Source organism: Microcaecilia unicolor, chromosome 7, assembly GCF_901765095.1.
Source record: "Microcaecilia unicolor chromosome 7, aMicUni1.1, whole genome shotgun sequence".
NCBI lineage: Eukaryota > Metazoa > Chordata > Amphibia > Gymnophiona > Siphonopidae > Microcaecilia > Microcaecilia unicolor.
Genome location: NC_044037.1, coordinates 236,473,033 through 236,493,267, shown reverse-complemented (window position 1 = coordinate 236,493,267; position 20,235 = coordinate 236,473,033). Strand labels below are relative to the sequence as shown.

At 43.3% G+C, this 20,235-nt stretch overlaps 1 protein-coding gene across 3 annotated transcripts in view; it reads right to left on the bottom strand.

Moving 5' to 3' along the window:
• Window positions 1-15,910, bottom strand: part of COBLL1 (cordon-bleu WH2 repeat protein like 1) — a 250,763-nt gene extending 234,853 nt beyond the window's left edge. For 2 of the 3 annotated variants that reach the window (XM_030208728.1, XM_030208729.1), the window contains exons 1-2: window positions 15,458-15,909; window positions 15,024-15,122 (exon numbers count right to left, since the gene is read on the bottom strand). In XM_030208728.1, the coding sequence (XP_030064588.1) occupies window positions 15,024-15,070 (47 nt within the window). In that variant the 5' untranslated portion in view covers window positions 15,071-15,122; window positions 15,458-15,909. Of the gene's footprint in view, window positions 1-15,023; window positions 15,123-15,457 lie in introns of all 3 variants that reach the window. The other variant, XM_030208731.1, reaches the window with a different exon arrangement.
• Between the last annotated feature and the right edge of the window lie 4,325 nt (window positions 15,911-20,235).

Here is a 20,235-nt window from a genome sequence, read left to right as displayed (position 1 = left end):
CTACAGTGATACATGGTTCTCACAGAATTATCTACCAGACCCACAAAAGGCTGTGGTGTTTTTCTCCTGCTATCCTAAAACAGCTGGAGAAATCTTGCAAAGCTGTAACAAATCCTGAATGGAAAAACTCATACACTATCCAAAGTGCATGCAGCACAACTCACAAATAACAGGAAACATTTCTTCTACCTTTTTCGGTTGCAACAATGGAATTTTAGTGTTGTCATCGCCAACATTATAAAAACAAAACACGGGCACAGACACCTGAACTTTCCACCTGCCCTAGGATCTACAGAAAGCAGTGAATCCCTGCCAGTAAGGCTTAGATGCAAAAATAATTAGCAGAACCTTGAAATCTATCACAAGTTCTCTAGAAATCCAGTGACTACAAACATGTAAACTTTTTTTACACAAATATATGCTGATATCTGATTACTGCGTATGAACTGTAGCCTTTATTATGAACTATTAGCTTATTTAGATGCCTTTCTGGTCTTTAGAAATTATTTGATTTTAAATATAAAGCTTACTGTTTAATTTGGTATTACCATTCATGTGTCTAATTCTCACAAATCGGTTAACAACTTACAATTGCCCTACTCAGCTCAGGCTCCATAAGGCTGCTGCTATACTTCCCACTCTCCAGTGCTTCATGGTTCAGACACAAGGATAAAGTTTAGCCATGGGTGACCAAAATTTTTCCACCCCTGCATTATTCTGCTTTTTATTAACACGTGGCAGAAAAAAAAAAGTCAGAAGATTACAGCAGTCTTGTGCTATTCCATCTATCATACAATTTTCAAAAGAGCACTGAACCATTCAACACATCATACTACCTGTGTTTTATTAGCAAGATCAGATATACACAGCAATGCACAAATGATCAAGTTGTTTAAATATAAGTCCATGGCCCAAACAGCATACAGAATAAGTGGGTACTTGACAAATGATATGACATACCAAGTCATAAGAAGTATGTGGAAGGAAATGGGATTTGAACACCAATTTCAGTCTGATGCTCGAACCCAGGGGTAGACAACCTGCGGCCCACAGGCCAAATCACAGGTGGTCTACAAAGCTCTGTGCATTTCTGGTTCCAACATTGCATAAATGTTGCAGCTCACTAGGGGTAGTGCTGATATTCTTGCAGCCCTCTGTATATAAGCTTGCTCTCCTCTGCTCAATAAAATACAATATAGCAACATACCACAGAAAGCCCAAAAAAGGTTTGTTGTGGTTTACAATATGATCAACCACATAAGCTCCTGGGAAAAAAATACAAAACAATAATCCAGTTTAAATATCTTACAGCCAGCATCATAAAGAAATTGTTTAAACTAGTGGTTCCCAAACTTGGCCCTGCAGGCATCCCAGACAGTCAGATTTTCAGGATATCCACAATGAATATTCATGAGAGAGATTTGCGTGCAGTAGAGGCAGTGCATGCAAATATCTCTCATGAATATTCATTGTGGATATCCTGAAAACCTGACTGCCTGGGATGCCTGCAGGGCCAGGTTTGGGAACCACTGGTTTAAACAGATACATTTTCAAATGATTGTTGCAGCTGTTCGGGTCCTGTCCTATCTGAATAAGTGAAACCAACATTTCAGCCGTTGTGCTGTGGCTTTCTTCAGGGTAGGCTGTAAGGTCTGCAGTTTGTCTTTATAAAAAGCGTGATGGCGGAAACAGGTTCCACTTACTGAGACACAGCAAGACCTAGACAACCGCAACAATTATGACACTTGCCATAAAGGAACATGTTTTCAACTGTTTTCTAAAAGTTTAAATAATCCGGGATAGATCTGAGAGTTATAGGTAAAGAACTTCAGATCTTCACTTGATAGGAGAGTAAATTAGAGTAAAATTGGTTACATTTAGTGTTTATTACAGAGGGAAAACAAATTTAAATTAACAGTGCAGACCTCATATACTAAAACTTCTTCCTCAATTTATGGAAGGAGGGGGGGGGGAAACTTATATACTTAAGTCGCACCCTGCATAATGATTTGGCCAAAAAAGTAAATCATGCTTTGTCTCTATAGTTCTGTTTATAATATCTTGGACTTTTACAAAAGCTTTCTGATCCATAGGAATAAAGTTTTAACACTGGAGGATTAAAGACTAGGGATGGACACCCAGAAAATAATAGTCACTTTTGTTTGAAATATTTTTTTCATTTCCAACGAATGTCTGTAAGTGTGTCCTCTTTACACATAGTGTATACTCTTTCCCAACAGGGGGCGAATGTGCAATGGTTCGTGCATGCACCCTGAGGGGGGGGGGGGGGGAGCAAAAATATTTTTGAAAAGAGGGCACACAGCACTTGTTTCAAATGACAGCCCATCCCTACTAAAGACACAAAGGTCAATGCGATATTGGTCAACTATGTTGTACTGCTTTTTGGCAGTCTTCTTTAAACCACCAGCATGTTAGCAATTGGACTATTGTTACTTTGGTTCACAAACATTACTGAACTAATACATTTATGGAGTTATAATACAGGACATACTTTGAAGCATATTTTCAAAGCACTTAGCCTTCCAAAGTTCCATAGGTTTCTATGGAACTTTGGAAGGCTAAGTGCTTTGAAAATATGCCTCACAGTCTCCCATCACGGAGGATATTAAAACAAAAGCCACACATACTTGAAAAGGATGGACTGACCAATCAATATTGCTAACTTGGCTCCCAATAACATGTTAATTACCATTCTGCTTTTTAACTATTGCACATACTTTATGCAATGCCAATTCAGCAGTAAACATTTATGAACGCTACAGAATACTCTAACACTAGAACTGCTCCACTGACTTCTACTAAGTCTAAATAGTTCCATATTAGTCCAAAAGTAAAGTATCACAACCTAAAAGGGGACGTACCCATTCTAACAGGGCAGTGCTGGGACAGAAGCTGCAAGTGGGAAAATAAACTATCTTGAAATGCACAATGTGAATAGTTGGAAGGGGGGGGGGGGGGTAAGGAAAACTCCTATTCAAGTACAGCATAGGCTTGTCTCCTTTCTCCTATCAACAGCTGTAATCCAGCATTCCACTGAGGTTTACGTATAAAGGATAGATGTAATATACTTTGAAATGAAAGAGCAGATGACATAGGAACTTTATGGAGTTCTGGGGTATCCTTAGCATATCATCTTTTGTGTACTCGGACCTATGAACCAAACTCTTGATAGGCCAAGAACTATCTTTTCCAGAAAACATTGTCATGGTTACCAGTTTCCTACATTTCTACATTGCCTGCCAGCTCAAGGACACACTGGAATTCCAAAGAACATCTGCACTTCATCTTTGGGAATGAAGTTAACAAGACAGATTTACACCAACACAAATATGAGATAAGGCTTGTGGACTTCATTGGTCAGTGCCAGCACTTACAGGAAGTGTGTCTGAAATAACTTTGTTGGAGGTGAATTAACTATGGACATCATTGTTCTCCAGGCTTGCATTTTGCCTGCTGGACAGGAAGAAATTTGTGATCCGACTGGGCCAAAACAGTCACCCGAGGACAGTGGACAGAAGTCTGGTACCAGACTTGGTGAAGAACAGTTTTTGTGTGGCACCAGAGCAGACGCATAGCTGATAGCTCTGGAGAGACTGTCCCTGTGTGCCTTCTAAGTACTGAGTCTCTCCATATAATCCTATATAATAATTCTCACCGCCAACAGGATGTGCCTGGGACCGTGCCTGCCGGAAGTGGTCTGCTAGGCAGGCACGCACTGACCTCAGTGACATCAGTGACAGACAATTTGGCAAAGCAAAACAATCTGAGTGCTGGCCATTAGGACACAGGGTTGATAGGAGAGTTTTAAAAGACTGAAGGAACCGAAAGTGTTAAACTGGAGAAGGGGGTGGGGGGAGTTGTGAATGACTGAAAGACATGCAAATTTGGGACAGGAAAACAATCTCAATGCTGGCCATTAGCACACAGGGTACATAGGAGAGTTTTAAAAGACTGAAGGAACCAAAAGTGTTCGGGGGGGGGGGGGGGGGGGCAAGTTCTGAATGAATGAAAGAAATGAAAATTTACGAGAGGAACACAATCTGAATGACGGGCATTTGTACACAGGGTAGATAGGACACTTTTTTTTTAAAAATGAAGGACGTGAAAGTATTACATCTTGGGGGAGGGGTGAGGAGGAAAGCGGCGGGGTATCCGGATACTGGGCGTTAGGGCCACGGGGGTACATAGACTTTTGAGAGCCTTAAGGAACCCAAAGTGTGGGAAGGAGGAGGAAAAGGAGGGGAGGGAACGGGGTGAGGGGCATTAGGAACAGGGGAGGGGGCCCTGTCACACACTCTCATTCTCACACACACACTGTCACACAGACAGTCTCACTCTGTCACACACCCGCACATTCACTCTGGCTCTCTCTCTCAAACATACACACTCCCAGGAAAACCTTGCTAGCGCCCGTTTCATTCTTTCCAGAAACGGGCCTTTTTTACTAGTATTACAGAAAAGTGTAAGCTGAGAATTATGACTGCTAACCTTGTGCGAGAGTCCAGCTACTGGTGCTGGTGAGAAGGTGAAATATGTAACTTCTCTACACTAACCAGAGGTTTACTGGTTGGCTTGCTGTGGATACAGCTTAAACCAAAGGGTAGAATCCTGTCTTTCATCCACAGACTCTGCTGTGGAGTAAGCGGCTTATGATGAGAAATCAGGATTCACTCCTATAGTTTGGGGACAGTTAGTTACTGTTTTTACTCTGCCATAGGCTGTGTTAGCTCTCATGGGCATGGTTATTACCTGAATATATTTGACTCAGTTTTCTCATCTCAGGTATAATTGTTAGTACTGTAACAGAATATATATATAGATTATATCATATAGATATACAGATATATAGATATCTATTTTTGTGTAATTCAGATCTTTGATGTAATCCTAGCGGTATTTATTTTGTGGGCTTGTTTGCTATTTTGCTAAAAAAAAAATTTATTTTGCACTTCTTCATTGGGTACTACCAGTGTGAAACAAAACCTATTTGGTGTTCTATAGTACCATTCCCTAAACACACGAGTCCAAAGAATTGCTATGCTGGGTGAATTTCTGTCTCTGGCAGGGTACTACTAGGTTCTGCGATTGTCTTATTTCCTAAGCACTTTTCACTACAGTCATAATTCAGTACAATAGCTGGCAGTAAAAGGGCATCTTGTTGATAGAACTAACAGAAAGGGAACCAGACTGGGATTAAATGCCCAACTGGTAAACTGCAGATGACTATGTGCTCAATTACAGTGGAATACCTTGATCTCCAATCCAGAAGGTAGGGGCTTGCAGAAAACTACAGGTGTAACGACCACAATTAGCAGTCCCTCCCCTAACCTTTAAAAGATGGCACACTCCTCTAGTGTTTCCAGCCTATGGACTCTGTCTACAAAATAGTGTTTTGTTTTGTTTGGGGGGGGGGGGGGGGTTGTTTTAACTGGTCAAACTACTCTGAGACAGCCAAGGAAGGGCCAAATCCTAACCATGTCCTGCAGGGTTTCCTGTTTTGGTTCTAACCACCGGGAGGCTAAGTCCATCAATTGTTGTACAACAGCTCGGAGTCGATCCCCTTTCTGAAAAAGGTACAGACCCTGAACCTCCTTTGAAAATTTTCAGCTGCGAGACCCAACCTGTCCTTTATGGCTGCTTCGACTACTTTGTAGTTCAAGACCTGGGGGGCAACTAATGCCCTATATGCAGCTTGGACCTCTCCCATTAGGTAAGGAGCCAAAATGATAGCCCACTAGTCCAGATCCACTTTGCAGCCATCACCTCCCACTCAAAGGTAGTCAAAAATGCTTCCAGGTCATTCTCGGTCCCATCTTAGTAAGGGGCAACCCCTAGGTCAATCCACCTAGGAGATCCCAACTGCACCACTTGAAAATCTCACCTCAGAGTCCCATTGGGTTTACCATTTGTAAAGGCCAGTCTCCAGGTTGCGTAATTCCAGGGCCTGCATTTCCAGTAACTGCAACAAAGGTTGCGCCTGTTGTTCCAGGGTCCTGGAAAACCGGAGGTCCACTGACTCTTGTTGGGCCTTCATCTGCTCCATGACCCACTTCATGAAGGATTCTGACACCATCTTCCTGAATAAGTACATAAGCACTGCCACGCTGGGAAAAGACCAAAGGTCCATCAAGCCCAGCACTCTGTCTCCGACAGCGGCCAATCCAGGCCCCAAGAACCTGGCAAAAACCCCAAATTTAATAACTAGCAATGGACTTTTCCTTCAGGAATCTGTCCAGACCCCCTTTAAACTCAGCAAGGCCAGCTGCCGTCACTACCTTCTCCGGCAATGAGTTCCAGAGTCTAACCACACGCTGAGTAAAGAAAAACCTTCTCCAATTTGTTTTAAACCTACCACATTCTAATTTCATCTTGTGTCCCCTAGTTCTATTATTGTTAGAAAGCGTAAACAAACGCTTCACATCTGTCCGCTCTACCCCACTCATTATTTTGTAGACCTCTATCATATCACCCCTCAGCCGCCTTTTCTCCAGGTTAGAGTCCTAGCCGTCTTAATAAGGTAGTCGTCCCATCCCTTTTATCATTTTCGTCGCCCTTCTCTGCACCTTCTCCAATTCCTTTATATCTTTTTTGAGATGAGGTGACCAGAACTGAACACAATACTCCAGGTGCGGTCGCACCATGGAGCGATATAACGGCATTATAACATCCTCATGCTTGTTTTCCATCCTTTTTCTAATAATACTCAACATTCTGTTCGCCTTCTTAGCCGCCGCAGCACATTGAGCGGAAGATTTCAATGTCCTATCCATGATGACTCCCAGATCCCTTTCTCGGTCCGTAACTCCTAAAGCGGAACCTTGCATGACATAGCCATAATTCGGGTTCCTCCTTCCCACGTGCATCACTTTGCACTTGTCAACGTTGAACTTCATCTGCCATTTGGACACCCAATCCCTCAGTCTCACGAGCTCCTCTTGTAATCTTTCACACTCCTCCCGCGACGAGACGACCCTGGGTAACTTTGTGTCATCTGCGAATTTATTTACCTCACTAGTTACTCCCATCTCAAGGTCATTTATAAATATGTTAAAAAGCAGCGGTCCCAGCACAGACCCCTGAGGGACCCCACTAACTACCCTTCTCCATCGAGAATACTGACCATTCAACCCTACTCTCTGCTTCCTGTCTTTTAACCAGCTCTTAATCCATAATAATACACTGCCTCCGATCCCATGATTCTCCAGTTTCCTTTGGAGTCTTTCATGAGGCACTTTGTCAAACGCCTTCTGAAAATCTAGATATACAATATCCACTGGCTCCCCTTTGTCCACATGCTTGTTCACCCCCTCGAAAAAATGCAGTAGATTTGTGAGGCAAGACTTCCCTTCACTAAATCCGTGCTGACTTTGTCTCAGCAGCCCATGCTTTTGTACGTGCTCCGTAATTTTATTCTTAATAATAGCCTCCACCATTTTTCCCGGCACCGACATCAGACTCACCGGTCTATAATTTCCCGGATCTCCTCTGGAACCCTTTTTAAAAATCGGCGTTACATTGGCCACCCTCCAATCTTCCGGTACCACACCTGATTTTAGGGATAAATTGCATATTACTAACAGCAGCTCCACAAGTTCATTTTTCAGCTCTATTAATACTCTGGGATGAATACCATCCGGACCCGGCAATTTACTACTTTAGTTTGCAGAACTGCCCCATTACATCCTCCAAGTTTACAGAGAAATCACCACCAAGTACCACTCCTAAAGCTTTGGGTGTGCCCCCCTTAGGTACTAGGCCCCACCCAGCCCCTCTTTGAACCCCTGCTCCCTATCCTCAACCTGTATGCCCAAGGTACTCTTACCAGCGGTACAGGCGAGTCTGCACTTTGCAAGGGTCCTTGGGTTTTCGAGCACTGTATGTGGTCTTGCCGATCCCATCACTGCCACAACTTATCACGCACCGCCCACCCAAGCATGTGGGCCAAGTGTCTATGAAAAATTTCCGCTCACACCGCCCACCTAAATGGGTAGGCAGAGTATCCGACTCAAAGACAAAACGATAATCCCAAGTGAAAGAAGTTCCACAAATCCTTGGCAAATGTCCAAAAGCAAAAAGGTGGACTTCAAACAAAACAGTAATCCAAGAAGAAATCCATCCACAATCCTCCACAGCAATCAATAATCCAACAGCAAGTACTCCACCATGTAATCCAGGAACCTCTCCAGGCAAGGATTTCTCCCCTTAAGGAAGAGAGTGAACTCCAACTCAACAGTCCCACTGACCACAGGGTCCCGTCTTGGCTCAGGGCAAGTTTATAATTCTTCTACAAGTCCTAGGAAGAACAAATCTCTTCCTTTAGGCTAAAAGAGAAATTAGACCTTACCTGCTAATTTACTTTCCTTTAGTCCCACCGCACCGGCCCAGAATGTGACTGATGGGTTGTGAATGCCTTCCAGCAGGTGGAGACTGAGAAAAAAAAACTGACTCTAGAGAGCCAATAAGAGCCCTTGCCAGTGAGAGAAAGAACCAGTAACCAAGCACCAAAGCAGAAAGAAGCCAAAGAACCATCTGTGCACCCGAAAGCCTGAGCAGCCACCGGCACCTTGCCAACACAGGGTAACATGCCGCAGAAAAAATAGTGTCTCCATAACCACAGAAATATGGCTTGAACTGAGAGACTTGAAATTCTCTCTAATTCTGTTATTCATTATATATTTTATAAGAAACTGTAAACAAACAACACAGCTCCCAAGAAATAACCACGAACTATCACCAAATAAAACTGAATATCTGAATATGAGAGGGGAGGGATCTGGGCCAGTCTAGAGGGACTAAAGGAAAGTAAATTAGCAGGTAAGGTCTAATTTCTCCTTCCTTAGTGTCCCACTGGACTGATCCAGAATGTGACTGATGGGAAGTAACAAAGCAGTAAGATCATGGGAGGGGCCCTAGCAGCCCCACCGTCAAAACCTGAGCCCTGAAACCTGCTTCCTGACATCTGAATACATCCAAACGATAATGCTTTGAAAAGGAATGCAAAGAGAACCAAGTTGTCGCCCTACAAATGTCCTCAGGAAGCACGAGACACCGCTCCGCCCACGAAGTCGCTTGACCTCTTATAGAATGCGCCTTAACACCCTCCGGAACGGATTTTCCAGAAAAAAGGTAAGCTGAAGCAATCATTTCCTTAAGCCATCGGGAAATAGTGGGCTTAGAAACCATAAGGCCCTTTTGCGAACCACTCAGCAAAATAAACAACCGATCAGAACTATGCAAATCGTTGGTAGACTTCACGTAATGCTTCAGAACCCTCTTGACATCCAAACATTTCAGGCGACGCTGCTCCAGCGCTGCGTACATCTAGTAGCACTTTAGAAATGATAAGTAGTAGTAGTAGTAGCAGCAGCAGAGGAAGAACCTAGCACAGGCAATACCACCGGCTGAGAAACATGAAAACGAGACAACACCTTAGGGAGAAATGAAGGGACCGGACGCAGGACTACCCGATCCGAGCTGAACTCCAAGCATGGTGATCTACAAGAAAGAGCTTGTAATTCCGAGACTCGCCTGGCCGAGGCAATAGCCACTACAAACTCTGCCTTCAGTCAAATCTTTCAAAGTACAAGCGGACAAACAATCAAAGGGAGGCTTGGCGAGGACGGAGAGTACCAAATTAAGGTCCCACCAAGGAAAAATGCATCAGTTCGGAGGGTGAAGCAAGTTAGCCCCCCCCCCCCCCCCCCGCAAAAAACGAAGGCCATCCGGGTGACTTGCTAGGGAATTAACCTGGACTCGACCTCAAAAGCACGATAAGGCTGCAATCTGTACTTTAAGTGAGGCCAAAACTAGGTCCTTGTCAAATCCCCACTGCAGAAAATCTAAGATCTGTGGAACCGATGCTCGAAAGAGAGAGATATTAAACTCCTCACACCATGCCTCAAAAATCTTCCAAGTTCGAACATAATTAAGAGAAGTAGAACGACGACGAAAGCGAAGCATAGTGGCAACCACGGCCGCCGAGTATCCTCTCTTTGTCAATCTTGCCCGCTCAAGAGCCAGCGTAAGACACAATTGACCCGGATCCGGATGAACCACTGGGCCCTGCATCAGAAGGTCCTGCATGTGTGGAAGCCGGAAAGTAACTCTGACCAGAAGCTGTCGCATATCTGCGTACCAAGGCCTGCGAGGCCAATCCGGCAATACTAAAATCACACAACCCTTCTGCGTCTCGATTCTCTGAAGAAGCTGTCCTATCAGAGGCCACGGATGAAAGGCGCCCGGTCAGCCAAGGCCGAATTAGAGCGTCCATGCCCTGCGCTTTGAGATCCCTGTGACGACTGAAGAACAGGGGAAGTTTTGCATTGAGATCAGACGCGAAGAGATCCATCTTGGGGAGACCCCGGCATTGCACCAGTGACTGAAATGCTACGTCGCTTAGAGACCACTCCCCAGGATCTAGAGTGTGTCAATTGAGAAAAGCTGCTTGAACATTGTGCAGGCCTGCCACAGAGTGTATGCTAATGTTCCCATTACCAGATAGTATCTGCAAAGATTTCCCAAAGAAAAGGATCGGTCTACTACCACAAGAAAACCGCACACAAAAAAAGGAGGTAGGAATAGCCACACACAACCCCCCCCCCCCCCCTACACACACACAAATGCTTCAGGATAAAAACCAGAGCCTTTATTCCAAATGGTGATGAATAGATGTAAAAAACAATGCTGGACCCAACACAGGCCATGTTTCAGCAAATGGGCCTTCCTCAGGGGTCCTCCAAAAGAAACAAAAATCACCGTACAAAAAACTGTACGTACATAATAAATGTTATAAATAAATCATAAAAAAAGTACATAAGAGCTAATATATAAGGACCTCCAAATGGAAGATTAATATTTATTTTATTTTTTCAGGTGAAAAAAACTCAACAGTAATGTGTGTAATGAGCAACAGATTCAAAAATGAGGTGTAACAGCAAACAAGGATGCAGAGGTGAACCGCCTTTAAAGTCAACTATGGTACATATAGGGCTAGATTCAGTAAATAGTGCCTAAACAAAATCAGTGCCAAAAAAAATGCTTACATGGTATTTTATAAGCCAGGCCTAAAGTTAGGAACGGTTTATTGAATAGTGTTTAAGCATTATGGATGCATGTAAATTTAGGTGCAACCACCTGCATCAATGAAAACATAGTGCAAATGCCCACGCCTAAATTTACATGCAATGCACCCTTGTTCTGTAATTTTACACATAACTCTAAACTATGCCCCCATTCTGCCCCAAAATGCCCAAGACCTTCCCCTTTCCACGTCCCCTTTTTCAGGCCATGCGTAAATTTTAGGTGCAACTTTACAGGCATAGCACCCAATTAAATCTAATTAGTGTTATTAATTGCTTGTTAAAAAGCCAATTTTTGGCACTAACTGGCTCATTATTGAATTAAATTGCATGTGCAAATCAGAACTGCACCTAAATTTGTGCACGCAATTTTTGCCAACCTTTATATAATCAGGGGGATAAAGTGCAATGATACATAAAAATGTGAAAAAGGTGACAAAAGTTCAAAGGTGTCACAAAACTCCAGTAATGAGCCGTGTTAAAGCAACATATATATATATAGGCCATCCGAGCTACACAGGAAAACAAGTAGAATAAATTATCAAAATTGTGAGAGCTATAATAAATATCCATCTTAAAAAAAATCAAAAGTGAACACAAACATAAGATGCGACTATATATATATATATATATATATATATATATATGTATAACCAGCATGTTCAATAAATAACGTGATGATGAATAGAACCACTGTATAAATGAGAAAAGTCTAAGACAATGAACTAAGAAACATCTCCTAATGGGCAACATGCACCTGTATATATTATAAACAATAAGCGCCTATGAGAGACGCCATCAATAAATATAGTTATAGGAACAATGGCAACATGGTGGTATAGCCATTTAGAAATCCTTATCAGTAGTAAAAACATGTCATGGATTAAAAATGTCATCACATAAATAGAAATATAGCATAAAAGAGGCTTATAAACAGCCTTTTGAGTGACACAGAATATAAATACTGCTATGTGTGATAATGTTTTAAATGACATCAACTAGAAAAAACACATTTAGGAGTGGCCTAGTGGTTAGAGCACTGGTCTTGCAATCCAGAGGTGGCCGGTTCAAATCTCACTACTGCTCCTTGTGATCTTGGGCAAGTCACTTAACCCTCCATTGCCTCAGGTACAAACTTAGATTGTGAGCCCTCCTGGGACAGAGAAATATCCAGAGTACCTGAATGTAACTCACCTTGAGCTACTACTGAAAAAGGTGTGAGCAAAATCTAAATAAATAAATATAGTAAACAGCATCAGAGTCCCACATGTGTCAGGTAGCAATAAATGCTGGCTGCATACTGACATCATAAAGACATATGTGTGTGTGTGTGAATAAAAGCATGTCTGGACACAGAATAAACTTAAAACCTGATGAGTAACATGCACTCATATGTACAATAAGTAGTAGACACTTGAAAAAAAGACATCATCATTAAATACAATTGTTATACAGCCAAATAAAGGCTTGGCATAAATAAAAGTGTCATAATACAAAATAAGATGTCAGAGCATAAAAGAGGCATCATAAGCAGACCTTTAAAGTGAACAAAACATCTATAGAGTATAAAAGCCAGCTACGCCCATAATCCTGAACTTAAAAGTATCATAAACAGAAGGGCACAATATCAATATGTGTAGAGGATGACAAGATGGTACCCATATGTATAAAACACAAAATACAGACTGGGTACCACATTACACGTCATAAAGAATGATAAGATATACATGTGTGTAAAAAAAAAAATGAAGTAACAAGAGAGGGCGCAAACAAATAAAATGAGTGGTCTAAAGAAAAAGCAAAAAAAAAACAACTCTTGATTTAGACCAAATGGTTTTACAGTATTCATTTCACAAATGAGTCTCTGTTCTGTTCTTAAAAAAGATCTGTGTCACAACCCCCCCCCCCCCCCCCACTTTGATGGACACAATTTTTTAATTACAGAAAACTGAAGATAGTCAATAGCGTGTTGTGATTCATTCCAATGATCGAATATATGAGCAGATGTAATATGTCAGAAAATGCAGCTTCTACGTTCAGTTATGTGCGTTTTTACCCTTATCCGGTGCATTTTTTCTAGCAAAAAAGGTGCCAGTACTCAAATGCCAGGCCACCCTTCAGGAGTGGGGTGATCACTGAGGGACCCACCCCACAATAGCCAGGCCCCCTGCAACCAGTCACAGAATCTACGACAAGGCTGAATTTGTATGTAGAGCCTTAGCTCTTTCATTAAAATACTAGGAAAAAATGCCCGTTTCCGAGCGCAATGAAACAGGCGCTAGCAAGGGGCTCCCTCCCTCCGTCCCTCCGAGCTACTTGCCTTGTTGGGGGCTGTGTGTGGGGAGGGTTTTGGTTTTTTTTTTGCTGCGCCTCCGTGGCCGTGCCTGTGGCGTTTCCGTTTGGGCCCTCGAGTGTCATAGCTCCACCCTCGACATCATGACGTTTTGACGGGAGGGCGGTGCAGACACTCCAGGGCACACCGGATATCTTGGGTGCCTCAACTTCCGTGGAGGCTTCAGAACGTTGGGGTTGCCTTTCATATAGAGAGATGAGGACCATGGGTTAATTTTAGAAGACAATGGAATTTCTTTAGTAACTGAAAAGCTGTTAGGGATTGATTCTGAAGGAATTCTAATCACTATACACTTAACATTCAGAAAACTGGTCATTACTGTAGGCAACTTTTCCATTTTCAACTAGCTTGCCTTATTCAAAAACTATCTTATAGATACACAAAACAAGAAAAGCCCTTAAAAAAAAAAAGTGCAATAGCAATCAGACAGACAACCTGAAAGGCCAACAGGTTTTGACTTGCTTTCAGGAAATACCATTCTGTCATACTGCAAGCGCTGTACTTCCAAATGCATTATGTACAAATAAAGCCATTAACTATACCTACCCAGTAGCTCCAAAATTATACTTTTCTACTAACCGAACAAAATGACAGAGAGATAGATACTTTCTATACAAGTGCATAGAAGATGTGATTTTGAAGACTCAAACATTTACAATACATGTTTGATAAAATTTCACAAGTCTCTCTGGAACTCAGTCATTGCAAGATATCTTTCCTTCAAGCACTTACAAATCAGATCACGTGCAGAACGACCTGTTCTTAATTCCTGTTTACAGAAACGTCAACTTGAAATATATTAACATATTTGTCGTTAGAAAAATTCACCTTATACTAGATCTTCTTAAATTAACAAAGTAGCACATCTCCTCTCATTTCCCTACCTCCCCACCAAAAAAAAATAAGCCCAGCAAAAATTATCTTCCAAAAATTAAGGCCAATATTCTCTTTAGAGAGAGGTGTCTTGATTTTAATTTGATGCTAATAGGGTTTCCAAACATGTAACAATCAATATTAGGCCTTCTACATATATGATACCTGCATTTCTTTTAAACATAAAAAGGTTTCAGTGAAGTTACAAAATAAATGTAACTTCACTGAAACCTTTCCAACTGGCCAGGTGGATCTAACCAAGGACTACCACTGTAGTAAACCAGCTTCATGGAAACACTTAGATCATGACATGTGTGTGTGTGTCAGATCTGTGCTATGCTATTAGCAAGTCTGTCCTCGTAATTACATTTTTTCTAAGCAACCAGATGACATGTCCTTGCCCCGGAGTGCAGGTGGAAACAATCATTTGCAGATATTGCTCCCCCCCCAGCAATCCATTCCCCGGAATAGCGGGATGTTGATTGTTAATCTGTGCAAGGTCCACCCCGCCCCTGGAATTCCAACTTCGCTTCCATGCAACGGTACAAAAGTAACGCTTGACAAGCCACCACTTCTCCAAAACGTCATATTCTGCCCCATGATAATATTTCTATAGTGCGCCCAGCAGCGAAAGCAATTTGCAGAGAAAGTGACCGGGCAGATAGGGAAAACACTGCTCAGGCACCGTAAGATCTTACCTTGAGGGCGGTGGAGCTGTTTGAGCCGACCCGCCCGGCTCGTCCATTGCTTCGGAGCCCGTACAAATCAATCCTGCGCTGTGTCCTCTCTCCCGACGGCTACACGCAAAAAGGGAAGGAAAAGGTTAGTTTCCCACGAACAGCGCCATAGCTCAGGCAGCAGCAGCAGCACCTTCCTCCTTTCACCTGTTAAAATGCTCCTTAATAGTTCCCGTTTCCCTTTCTCTTTCTCAAACTCCCACGGTGCCTACAGCTCGGGCGGTGAATATGAGTGGCTCATTAGCAGTAAAAAAAAAAAATAATAATAATAATAATAATACAGACTCAGGAAGGAGCCCGCAGGGCGCCACTGCTCCGACCGTCCCGCGCCACTGTGGCACATCTTTCCAACCACACCTCAGTAAACTTTCTGGGAAGAAACTTGAAACACTAACCTTTCTTTCCAGTGCACAAACAGAGCTCGTCTGTTCTTCTTCCTCCCTGCACGTTGCTAGCCTTCTCTCGCTGCTGGTGCTGGCTTCTTTCAGCGGCCGCTCTCAAGTCCTGACTTGACTCATTGGAGCGGCTAAGGCTCACTCCCCCCTCCCTCACCACCACCACGGAGCAATGTAGTCAGACCGCTCAGCGCGAGCAGCTTTAGACCGAGCCAAACTCAAAGGGGGGGGGAGAAGAGGGCCACCCTCCCAACCCGTGGTACAAAGCGAAGTGTGAACTCCCCTCCCTAAGCTGAACCAACAACAGCTCGTCCTCAGAGCAGCGAATGCTCTGATTATTTATTTCTTTAACCAATTGTTGTGGGAGAGAGGGGAAGCAGAATAGCTGCCAGCCTGTCACGAGGCGGCGAACGAACGGCTACATTTCAACTAGGCTGACAAGAAGGAGGCAGGGCTAGGGAATAGGGCACCAGGTGCCGGGAATGGACGAAGCAGCAAAGGTGCGGCGTTCCCACGAGCGTGCGCGCGGCCCGGGATGGGGGGGAGGGTGCTACCGTAGTTAACTTTCTTTTCTCCGTCTCAATGCGAGTCGAGAGGCCTCTGCTGCTGTCTTTTGCGCTTATTATTCACACACATTCGTCCCTCGGGTTCTCAAAATGCTGTTCTTTACTGAAGTTTGGAAGCTGTGTATTAAATCTAAACCATTGAGATAAAATATACACTGGGAGGATAATATAAGTGTAAAAAGTAAGAGAGGGCCGGGTAGATGTTACAGGACAGAGCAGTCTTACCTTCGAATAACAGAGCAGCTGTAGGAGACAGTGCCTCTATCAAAAGCGGGCATTAGGGCCAAGGTGTGGAAAGACGGTGCCTTGGACTTGCCAGGACGTTTTTTTCCTTTTAGCTGCGTCGCTATTCCAAAGGCAGTTATTCGCAATTTACACTCTTAAAATCACTAACTACTTGCTAGCAGCGGCATAGATAGTACTGTAGCAGAATGTTTTTTTTAAACTTATGTAACAACCAGTCTTTTAAATACTCTGAGAGAGACATACCAAGTGCTCCTCTTTATTTACCTGATACAAAGAACTCTTTGTAGGTGAGGTTGCTGGCCAAGTTTAAAGATCCTAGAGGAAAAAATGCAGACAGGACTTGCAATGTAAGTTTGCTTACATGGTTTTGAAAGGGTATGTCTATGCAACCACAGGAGTAGGAAAAATATACAGGAAGATTCATGGTTATTTGTACAAACCACATTACCCTCCTTATGCTTTATCCTTAAAATTTTACCCATATTGATGTTTCCACTTCTCATGTTTCAAAGCTGTCAAGTGCTCCAGTTTGGGGATTTTGAACTATTATAAATCAGAGATGCCAAGAGTCGCCCATCCCAAAGCTGGAGACTTACCACCACTAGCCTGGAGGTTCTTCTGGCAGACCTTAGCCATATTTAACACCAGTTCTGGTAGTTGTACATTCCAAAACTGGCATATTCTAATCGAGAAATAAATAATACAATTAGTTTTTCTACTTTTGGTTATTTTATTTTTCCTGATCATGTCCATCCCAGTTTCTGCTTTCCTCATTCGTTCATCTCTTAGCTCTTTTGCCAGGGTTTCTATGTCTATTTGACATTTCTTCTCTGTCCATGTCCACTATCCATTTTCCCTCTGTGTTTCTATTCACCCTGTCAGCATTTTCCCTGTGTCCCTGCCCCTACCCTCCCACCATGTTGAGCATCCTCCTCCTCTGTATTCTTGCGCTGTTCAATATCACCCCTCTGTATCTCTAACAGCTACACATGTATAGCATCTCGCCCTCTCTCTTCCCTTCCTCCTGCCCTTCTCCCCAGGAATTCAAGTGCCTCCCTCTTCTGCCCCCCCCCCCCGTGTGTCCAGTAATCTGGCCCTCTTCCTCCTTGCCCCGCAGGTCCCATCAACATTTGCTCATCCTATCTCCACCTCCGATACCTAGCTCACCAGCAACAACAACAGTCCTGAATACAGGCTGCTTCTGATTGGCTCACAAGGCCTTCCCTCTGCTAGTTCCACGTCCTCTGATTCTATTTCCTGTTTCTGGCAAAGGGAAGGTACCACAGATTGTTCAGCAGTATCCTGTTTTCAGTGCTGCTGCTGGTTGAGAACTAGAGCAAACGTAGACCCCTCAGGGCGGGGGGGGGGGGGGGGGGGGAGTGAGTGAGTGAGTGAAAGGTGCCAAAACTTAGGGGAGGGAGAGAGATGCCATCAAGGGCAGACTGATAGAGATTTCGGCATTCGGGCAATAAGGGTCATGGGCCACCCTCCCATCTGACAGATTACTGGTTCTGTGCCTGTCAAAATATTTCTAACTCACTTTAAACAAAACCCAAATGTAGATGTAATACCACATGATATGGGTATTACTAGAAAATGCAGTGTTAGACTTTGCTGAAGGCCCTGGGGGGATGGAGGTCCCTGTCAGCAGGCTGCAAAGTTGGGATGTCCCTAGGTGGGAGGAAACACAGCCCAAGGGGAGTGGTATTGGAATAAGTCGCAGAAAGAAAAAGTTTCCATGTGGAGATTGACAGCAGGGGTGTAATTGGAGTTTAATAAAACAGTCTGGAGTGGGGTACACGAGGTCTTTGGTACCTGTACCCCTTCCAGGATCCTTGGGAGTATTGGGGGATCCTGGAGTGCAAGAAATAAGAATATATTTAGCATAAAGTAGTAGTCGTCACAAACTCGTTTTGGACTAGGAAGGAAAAAGGCCTCAAAGAGCTCCAGGATATAGCAAATCCTACAGAACTAAACAGATCATTACGATCAACTCTTCATCATTGGCCACCAAAAAACCTTCCAGGATTGCTTCCAATAGTTTGGCCATAACAAAAATGTAGTTTTATTTCAAAAAAATATTTTTTACATCAGTTATGCGTACTAGTGGTGCTAATAAGCTACTATAGTTCAGGCTCAAGCCAACAGAACTGCAATCAACCAACTACAACGATATGCCATGTAACCGAGAAAAAAATACCAACACATCTTTTCAGTGGTATTCATTAATAGCAATGGAATCTCCTCATGGTGTGTCAATCGGATTGCCCCCCTTTTTGTAAATAGATGTCCCGTAACAAAAACTACATTTAAATAGATGTCCCGTAACAAAAACTACATTTTTATTAAGGCCAAACAGAAGCCACTTTGGGAGCACCCTAACCCCCCCCCCCCCCATACACACACACACACAAACACACAGCTTGCAGGGAATCTGAGTTACCCTGGACTCTCTTCCTTTTGGGGGGACCTCTGATCCCTGGTGGCCCAGTGGGACTGATGCCTTCTCCTCCTTCTCCTCCTTGCCATCTTTCCTATCATCCTGGCATCCCCCTCCCTTAGGAAACCCATCTCACCTCATGGGTCCTGGGAGCAATGAGAGCAGGAGCAATCCCCACTTCGCTGCTGCCTCAGTGACTACCTTCTTCAAAATGGCACCACCGACCCCCCTAGTGGTAATCTTGTGGTACTACCACTAGGGGTTTAAGCAGCCATATAAGGGGATTTTTTTCTATATAAGGGCATGTGGAGGGAGCTGCATGGAAGGCAGCTGATACAGATGGCGTTTGGGAACTAATGTGGTTGGGTAGATGGAAGGTGGGGCTCTAATGCAAAGGTTGGCTCAGGGTGCCATAATTCCTTGAGCTGGTGTTGGTTATAATACTGATATTGCATACTTATCCCCCCCCCCCCCCCAGGATGCCCTCCTCAAGTAAGTAGTGAACCACATCCTGTTACCTCTTTTAGCCGTCACAACAGCCTGATGATGTGACTTGCTCTGAATGATTCTCTGAAGCTAAACCTAAGAACTCACACTCTGCAGTGCCTTTTGATAGGTCTTTCATGTGAGTTACTATCTGTGCTACTAATTGTTTTCTTCTGTTACTGTTCTCTGTCTACCGTTTTTGAACTTGTTCCACTGACCTTTGATTGGTGCCTTATGCCTGGCTATGATTTTGCCTACTGAGGCTGTTTCTTGCTAAAAACATTAACAGATTTGAAGTGGTTCAGAAGAAGGTGACAAAAATGGTATGGGGTTTGTGCCAAAAGAGATGAGTCATGAAAACCCGAATATATATATATATATATGTGTGTGTGTGTGTGTGTGTATTAGAAGAAAGGAGGGACAGAGGACATATGATACAGACATTTAAATACATGGAAGGTATTTATAAACAAATCTAAAGGACATTAATTAAGGATGCAGGGTGGTAGACTTAGCAGTAACATCAGGAAATACTTTTCACATAGAGGGTGATGGATGTCTCCTGGAGGAGGTGGTGAGGACAAAAAGTAGTGACCAAATTTAAAAATGCAAAAATTAAACATGGCATAGAGAGATGTCAGCTGTTGCTATTAGTTCAAATTTATCTAGAGAGTAATCTACACTCAAATTAGTATGAATTTGCTGGTAGAATAGTCAGCCCACATCTTTTATGGATAAGGCAAGAAGAGTGGGTGGAAAAAAGTAAAAGGCATATGATAACTCCTGGACTTCGATGGAACAGAGGCTTGGATAAGTGGCTTGATTGCAGGACTAGTGCTCTAGCGGCTGTCTCCATTAAGCAAAAAGAGGGTGTCACAGAGAGACTTCTATGGTCTGTATGTACACATTTATAACAAGTCTGATAAAGAAATTCATAGGAGCCAACTTTTCAAAATTATTGGGGGTGCTAAGCCCAATGGAAATGACCCCTCCTTGGACACATACAAGGAATTTTCTCAATATTGGGGGTCCTCAAGCAC